The sequence below is a fragment of the Cibotium barometz genome, chromosome 26, assembly GCF_041138505.1.
Source record: "Cibotium barometz isolate CiBa-2024 chromosome 26, ASM4113850v1, whole genome shotgun sequence".
In the NCBI taxonomy this organism is placed as follows: Eukaryota; Viridiplantae; Streptophyta; class Polypodiopsida; order Cyatheales; family Cibotiaceae; genus Cibotium; species Cibotium barometz.
Window position 1 is genome coordinate 27,179,563 of NC_141071.1, and position 8,613 is coordinate 27,188,175.

Sequence of the window (8,613 nt, forward strand, 5' to 3'; positions counted from 1 at the left end):
TACACTTAAGGTAGTGGATTAGCAACACACTTTGTGTGCTTGCTACACTTAGAGTAGTGGATTATCAATACACTTAGTGTAAACCTGGAGTTCATTGTGACTCTGGGAAATTCTAGGTTTCCTACCAATATTTTAATGCACCTACTTAATTATGCAGGCAATTATTCAATCTCTCACAAACGGAGAAACAGAAAGGAAAACTTAAGAAAGGGAAGGGAAACCACACTTACCAGGAGTCTGTATTGGCTAAAGAAGACATCAAAGAACAAGTGAATGCCCTTAATTTCCGCATGCAGTCCTTGATGCAGGGGCAGTCACGAAGCCTTCTGACGCAGGCTGCTAGATATCACACTGCACAGGTGTGGAACTACTCTTGAAATCCTTTCTAAGTTTTTTTTTCTGTCTTAAGCTCTTCTCAATGGCAAAATATTCACGCTTCTTTTCTCTACTTTTATGTAGATGCATTTATTCAGCAAAGGTCTTGCATCAATCAATGCAGTGGAACCGGTGATAAGTCAGCTGGCTCAGGAAAGAAATATCGACAGAATCTTGTCCGTGGAAGAACTGCCTAATAATGGCGATTCGAAGAGCATGGAGATGGACGGAGAGGAGGCAACGCCCAGGAATGACGGCGAAAATGACAGCATGGCCAGCTCTCCAAGACGCCTTTTGGTAGAGCACTCTAAAAATTAATGATGTTTTATGTAAGTTCTTTATTGATTGTACCATTTGAAAGCAGTGTTTTAAAAGTTACAAGATTCTCTTATACTGCAGGAGCTTCCGTCGTACTCTTCAGAGTCATCCGAAGAACTCAAATTTGTGCCAAAGAAGCCAGAAGGCAACAGCAAATCGGCTCCCTTATGTCCTTCCATGTACTATAAAAAGGAGGGGGCTGTAAATGTCCAAGAGATGTCACTTAATAGTGATCATGAGAGGGTCTTTATGTATGCGCTTCCTTCTCCATTGGGTGCAAGGGGAAGGTGGGTTGGGCACACAACAAATATGATTTCATCCCAAACTCACAGTAACCAAGGCTTTGGCTCACATCCGCAACCAGTGAAAGGCTGTTATTCAGGGAATATGCTAGAGGCCTGCGAGTCAGATCACAATACACAAGCTTCCTTTGATGACAAGAGACCTTTGTTTTTTGGAGAACACAGGTCAGGTCCTGTAAGTAGATCTCCGATGTCTTCACACACCACGTCTTATTTCCATAGTGTATCCCCTCCCCCTTTGTCTCCTCCTCAAATCAGTCAGCTACATAAGCTTCCTTTACCACCTCCAGGGTCAATGACTCCACCTAAATCATGTAGTCCTATTGCATACTCTGCACCTTTGGGAAGGAAAGTCCAGGAAGTACCACCTAGGTCAGGACCAGCATCCCCCTTGCCAGCACCACCTCCTGGTCTGGTTACTAGGAGCTTATCCATACCATCATCAGCAAATCACATGCAGGAATTTCAAAAAGAGAAGACAACTAATGGTGCCAGAAGATTAAAGTGGGGTTCCCATGTCCACCATTAAAACATACTGAAATAGCCATTCCCATGTTGCCTAGTCCAAGGCAAGGTAGTGTTGTCTGAGCCATCAAAATAGCCTTCAGTAGTGCTAGATTTTGTCAAGCTTGGAGCAGTGAATTTGATGGGGCAAGTCTGTATGATGTCTTGATGGGCGGTAATATGGCTTTAGATGTGTGAGATCATCTGCTTCTGTGTATCTTCAAAATAAAATTCAAATCTACTGCAGTCTAACCTAATGGTATTTTTGAGAAAACGTCTTACTGGTTGTAGAAGAATATTCCATAATAAAGTAAGTTGTTAGATGGGCATCAAATGAAACGGACAACCTGATTCTTTTAACGTTATACATGATTTGAAAGTGTCCTTATTTATCTTTCCTTTTCTTAAATGTACTCTTATTTGGTAGGGAGGTCTTTCCCAAGTAGCCATCTTACCCAGGCTATCCAGCAGGGGGTGTGAGGTGTGTGTGTGTGTGTGTGTGTGTGTGCGCGCGCGCGCGCGCGCATGCGCTCCCATGCAGGTTGCATGTGTGTGTAGACAGATGCATATGTAAATAGTTACATGTGTGCCACACATTTGAATTGTCTTGATCTGCCAAGTTTTTCCATTTTATCTTTTTCCATTACTATGGGTAACATTCTTTTCCTGTGTATCTTACTCATTCTCTTGTTTATGTAAGACCAAACTATGGGAAAAACCAAGTGGGACTCCTTCAAGCCTTCTTCGTCTGATGCTCCCCGTTTTTCTCTATAATAAGTAGAATGACTAGGAGTGTTGGGGTTATAGAGTCATGTAGTATTGGACCATCTAGTAACCTAGAGAACATGATGGTTGTTCCTTGATTGATTCTAACTACTGGAGAAAAACTAGAGTGGATCATTCAAGTCATTTGTATACCTTTGCCGCCATTGCAAAGTTTGATATTGTTGGTCCATCTAGTGTAATATTGTTCCCTTTTAGCCCTTTAGGCGTGTAATGTGCACTGTGTGGTCCTTGTAATGAACTGTCAAGATTGACAGTCTTTTAATGACTAACATTTTGATTAAGAGATGGATAAGAAGCAAGCTGCATTGTCCATTTTAAGCAATAGCTTCTTTATATAGAATGATGACCATTGGCATCACAATATGCAATCATTATGATGGTGTACCATCTTCTGATGGTGTGCCATGTTCTTTGCATCTCACTTCTCAATGGTTGCATTCTTGGCTTCCTAAAGATCCTTATCATGTCTACTTTTAAATGTGATCTTGGAGTCCTTAAGAACATCTAGTCTCTTGTAGTTGCTATTTTCTTTTCTTGACGAGTTTCCCTTGCACTTTGAGATAACTTGCTTTTGGTGCTGCACATCAAACATATGTTCTCTCCTTGCAGCATAACAAAACAATCTATGTTGAGGATGCAATCACTTGACATTATATTACCACTAATTAACACATTACACTTAAAACAAAATATCATTACACTAAGTTGCCCCTAGCATTGCCAAATCTAATCAATAGTTTGTTCATTTGTTTTCAATGTTCACTAAAATATCTCCAAGGAGTTAAGCCCCTATGTTGTCAGTTCCATATTTTAATGTGGACCACCTTTGCTAGCTTATAAAACGAGTGTTGAATCGAAGGAAAAAGGATGTCTTACAAAATAGAGCAACTTGTTACTGGCACAGTCATAATGCTATGGGTGGAACATTGATTTTCAACAAACCCCTCAATGTCTACTTGTAGGCACCTCTTTGGCCCAATTTTGAGTTGTTGAAGATGTTGCTTCAATAGATTTGCTCCTTTGTGAAGATATCTGAATAATTCTATATTGTCATCTATTCAACCTATCCATCCTCATGTACAAAGTGACCTTATTTCTCAATGTACTTCAGTTGAGAATGATAACATTGGGGTATCCACATGTGACTTTGATTGTGGCATAACTTTGCTGGTTGTTCTTGGTATGTCCTCCAAAATTCTTCTCAATCTAATTGCTCTACATGAAGTAAAGCAATATGCATTGTACTTAGCTTTGTAGAAGAAAGGATAAGTGAAGGTTGTTTCTTACTACTCTAGGAGGTAACTTTCATATCCAAGTAGAAAACAATAACCAAAAATTGATTTCCTACTATCACAATCTCTTGGCTAATCTGAGTTACAATATCCAATCAAGGTTCTACTTGAGATATGGGTGATTTTGTGACCTTGGCGATGTCGAATCATGTGTCGTTGGGTCTTGGCTTCAAGCTTGGATGCAACTCCTTAATGTGGGTGCACTAGCTCGTCCGTTGCATCCTCATCCTGTTGTCACATATGAATGCTCCTTTGCTAAGGAGATAAAGGTAGAGCTTCCCTTGCCTAGATGGAGGCAAGAAGGAGATAGCCTCGAATTATGTAGGTGGTGTGCATGGGAAATGGGTAGAGGGTGTGCCCTCTATGTGTACTTATCTAATCTCGAAGATTTCTTGAACTCGATTGTTTTGTTTGACTCTCCTTTACTTCTTTCCTTGACATTTTCTTGACATCCCTTTTCTTGGGGAGTCAAAATCGTGAGATGCTGTGCGTGGTAGTGGACTTTGCCCAAAGTTGCAATGGAGTTGGACGGCTTCTCTTGCTTGCTTGATTTGGCATTATCCAATCATTGGGGATATACACTATTTGGATCAATGATAGGTATGGTTGAAGAAGAGGCCAATGGAGGTTCCTGAGAAATTGAGGAGAGTCCAAGTGACCATGGTCTAGGCTTATGCCCACCATGGTCCCCCATCTAGAATTATACCTGGATGGTTGTCAATGATGAGGCTTAGTACATGTGCTTGAGATATCAGTGTCTACGTGTATATTATCGGTGTTGTGCATAGGCATTGGGCTAAAGGTGTGCCCGTGTAGAAGCTCCTTCTAGTGAAAACTCTAACACATTGCTTTTTTCGACTCTTACTTTTCTCCTTGCTTTGACTCTTACCATGCATCTTGTTTTTGGGCACCCCTTGATGAGGGTCCTTATAAACTTTGGGCCCATAAACAATTAGAAAGTAGTAGATGGGGCTCGGCATCGAAGTGAGACTTACCAACTCGCATTAGTACCAAAGATACTACCGGTCTCGGGGGCTTGCGGGAAAGCCAATGACCGGTCTATCACATGATATCGAAGGATTTTCAAAACTTGAACTTTTTTGAAAGCTAGAATGGAGCTGGGTAGCCTCCCTTTTTTGTTGATTCGTAACTGGGGATATAGGCTATTTGGATTAATGATTGGTGTGGTCGAAGAAGAAGCTACAGGAGGTTCTTGCAGAATTAAGGAGGGTCCAGGCGATGGGTCGTTCCACGGGCTCGACTTACGCCATGGGAGGTTCTTGTGGAATTGAGAAGGGTCCATGCGATGGGTTGTACCATGGACCCGGCTTACGCTTGAACTTTTCCCAAAGCTGCAATGGAGTTGGACAACCTCCCTCGCTTGGTTGATTTGCCGTTATTGAGTACTAGGGATGTAGGCTATTCAGATGCTAGAAATATACTTAGATGGCTATAAGGCTTAGTATATGTCCTTGAGATATTGGTGCTGCCTATGCGTATATTATTACATGTGTCATGCATGGATATCAGGCTAAAAGTGTGTCCGTGAAGAAGCTCCTTCCAGTGAAAACTCCAATACACTGCTTTCTTCAACTCTTATTTTTTTTCTTTCTTTAACTCTTACCATGCATCCTGTTTTGGGCATCCCTTCACGAGGGTTTTATACCGACTTTGGGCCCATAAACAATTGGAAAGTAGTAGATGGGGCTTTGCATATGAGACTTACCAACCCACAATGGTACCAAAGGTATTAACAGTCTCATACCACAAGGATATGATAAAGGGCTTGCGAGAAAGCCAATAACCAGATCGCCACATGATATCAAAGGATTTTCAGAACTTGGTATCTGGCATGTCTTCAAAGGTGTCTACTCTGTGGCCATTGAAGTATGTAGTTATCTATTTTGTGGTGGAAGTTGGGGCCTTCATTAAGGTTGAAGAACAGATGCTCTTTGCTTGTCCATTGGTTCTTGGTCACCTCCTCAAGGATGAGGATGATGATAAGATGGAAAAACCGGCATGTGGCCACTGTAGTAGCCAGGTCGCGGACCTTGCTATAGTAGTAGAGGATGATGATGACATGGAAGAACCGGCATGTGTCCATTGTAGTAGCCGGGTCGCGGACCTTGCTTACCCCCTCCACCACCATCACCATCACCATCACCATCACTGTTCATACCCCCTCCACCACCATCACCATCACCATCACCACTACCCCCAAAGTCACGCCCCCTCAACTCCAACATGCTCCAAAGCAACGAACTGTCTCCTGTGAAGTACCCAAAGTTCTCTAGGAAATCCTCGTAGGATGCGGATGCTCTCATCCCGCTATTTGACAACGCATGGTGTGTGAATGTACCCGGCCCAGTGGACCAGCACCTCAAGAAGGTCGCGTTTGTCTCGACACTCCACAAGAGTGCCGCTCTTTGGGTTGCTTAGTATGAGTACAATCCTTTCCCAACCTATGATGCCATTCGTGATGCCTTCCTTCAATGGTTCCGGGAAGACAAGACCTCCATGCATATGCTGGATAAGCTGTGTAGGATGAACCAAAAGAGCCTCACCGTGGAAGATTATGCTGCAAAGTTCAGGAAGCTTCTCCGCCGGCTGGACGCAACCAATCGGCCAACGAAAGAAATCCTTAATTCTTACTTCATGAAGAGTCTCAGCAAACAACTCAAGCGCTTCGTTCATTGTTCCGACCTCTCTACTATTACCATGGAGCAGCTCGTTGACTGAGTCCTCAGAGCCGAGTGTGTGCTGGTAGGTTACGTCAAAGGCAAAGGCAAGTCCAAGAGTAAAAAGAAGTCCAAAAAGTACTCATCCAGATCTTTAGAATGAGCAGAGTGGGGTGTAGGTTTGGGCAAGGTGGAGTAGTGGGTGGGGTGGCTTGAGGATCACTCACTACCAGGGTTGGGTTTTGATCCTGAGGATTTTCTTTGTCGCCCAAATTGCCATAAAAGTGTGCCTCATCAGCTTACAGGTCTTCTTTTCTACAAGGTTGGGTCCTGCCATATTTGGAATCTTTAAGGTCATCCTCTTTATATGTAGCTTTGTGGCTTTAGAAAATAGCCATAGGCCGCCTATGCCTTTCGTGTGGATAAGACACATGAATGGTGGCATCTCTGATGGCAGGGGCTTGCTCCAAGTAAATGTAGACTATTTGACATAGACACATGAATGGTGGCATCCTGATGTGGCGGGGGCCTGCTCCAAGTAAGTGTAGACTATTTGACATAGGCATAGGATGCCCTGTAGGTTGTACTGGTTATTGGGCATGTGACAAAGCTAAGAATAGGTTAACTTCACTCCTCGACAAATGAGGGTCTTTATGGATACCATATCCGAGTGAAGTAGGTCTTTGTTGATGGGGTAATTGTTGAGATAGGGCCATGCCATGAGTTCGAGGAAGTGATCTTCCTTGTTGGTAGAGAGAGTAGAATGACGAACAAGTGGCACCATGTGGCGAGGTTGGACACAACTGGTGGATGGGATTCACTAGAGTGTAGAAGTGTGGTGTGTCCAAGAAGGAGATGGGTTGGTCGTAGAAGAAGAGGGTGTCGAGGGTGGATTGTTGCACAGTGTTGATGCATGAGGATGGTGTGGAAGGTGGGGGTTAAGTTAGGGTCATACAAAAATGTTATTGAATCGAAGCAAGTAAAGGGATAGGGTGTGGTTGAAGAGAGTCGTGGGGGACCGATTATTGGTTGGTAAGGTGTTGAGGTTGATTTCCCATGAGAGAATCATATCCAGCTCCTTTTGGTTATGCCCTTCCAAGGGGGTATCATCTAAGGCAATGGTGATACTACTGAAACACGGTCTCATGAAGTAATGAATCGATGGCCTTGGTTCCCATCCTGAAGTCTTGGATCAGCCTTATAGTTGTTCTCTTGATTAGGCCCTTGGTTGCTCTCTACTCTTGACATGGATCTATCACCCCAAGAAATAGTCCTCGAGGGAAATCTTTCTGTGTGCCTGGGGTGAGGGTTTCTTTATGTCAAAGGAGATCTTGGTAGGCCCGCTTCTCTAGCTATCCACTTGGCCATGGTTTGGTTATATACTCCTCATGGAGTTTGGTGAAGAATGTTGTGGTTGTATCACAGACTGTTACGAGGGCATATTCACACTCCTTTGTTAGCAATACACCGATGACCTAGAATTCTTTAGCTTTAGCTTGCTTGACCTCTTCCTGGAGTTGGTACCTTTCGGTTTCATATGCCTAGGCATCGCAACCTTGGACACTTTCAGTTCTTGGTATTATAGTTGGTGGGCATTCCATATCCATGTGCATGTGTATGTGAAATGTACACAAGTATTGGAGTGGAGATCAATGTAGTAACAACAGAGACATAGATGCAGCAAGCAAGGAGATATAGATGGAAGCACAACACTCAAAGTTGATTGATGAGAATGAATGAAGTACAAGTGAAGTTATATGATAAGGTTACTTACATAGTCATAAGAGTGCGTACATATGCTCAAGGGAAAAAACCTTTTGAAGAGGGAACAAGTGCCCTATCCCGTTATTAGCCTACTTCCACACATCACTACCATATAAATGCTACAAATCCCCCTATAGTGATGATGTGGACACCTACAAGGGTCATGTGGCTAATTAATTCCCAAATGGCAATAAGCCCAAAGCTTTGCAAAAAGCTTCGAACTTCTCTCATAAGAGACTTTGTGAACATATTTGCCACATTGTTGTGTGTAAAGACATAAGCCAGGCTAATCTCTCATACAATGAGCCTCTCCTTGACATAATAATAATACACCTCATGTGCTGTCCAAGTATAAAACATTAGGTTCCTCACAATGGCTAATGCACTCTAGCTATCAGTGAAGATGGAGGTGGGGGACTACTATATCCAACACCAAGATTTGCTAAAAGGTGCATGAGCCATACAAACTCTATAGTTGCTATAAAATCTACCCTGTACTCAGCTTTCACAGCTCGAAGTGGCCACTACTTGCTTCTTGCTGAGACCCATGATTTACACGAATCACTAAGGTGAAAGAAAAAGCCACTAGTGGAC

At 42.9% G+C, this 8,613-nt stretch overlaps 1 protein-coding gene across 1 annotated transcript; it reads left to right on the forward strand.

Annotated features, from left to right (window-relative positions):
- Window positions 1-14: 14 nt before the first annotated feature.
- Window positions 15-1,861, forward strand: LOC147623826 (uncharacterized protein At2g33490-like). The gene is made up of 3 exons (XM_086820461.1): window positions 15-359; window positions 460-672; window positions 775-1,861. The coding sequence occupies exons 1-3, from the start codon at window positions 291-293 to the stop codon at window positions 1,522-1,524; spliced, it is 1,032 nt and encodes a 343-aa protein (XP_086676587.1). The 5' UTR covers window positions 15-290; the 3' UTR covers window positions 1,525-1,861.
- The last annotated feature ends 6,752 nt before the right edge of the window (window positions 1,862-8,613 follow it).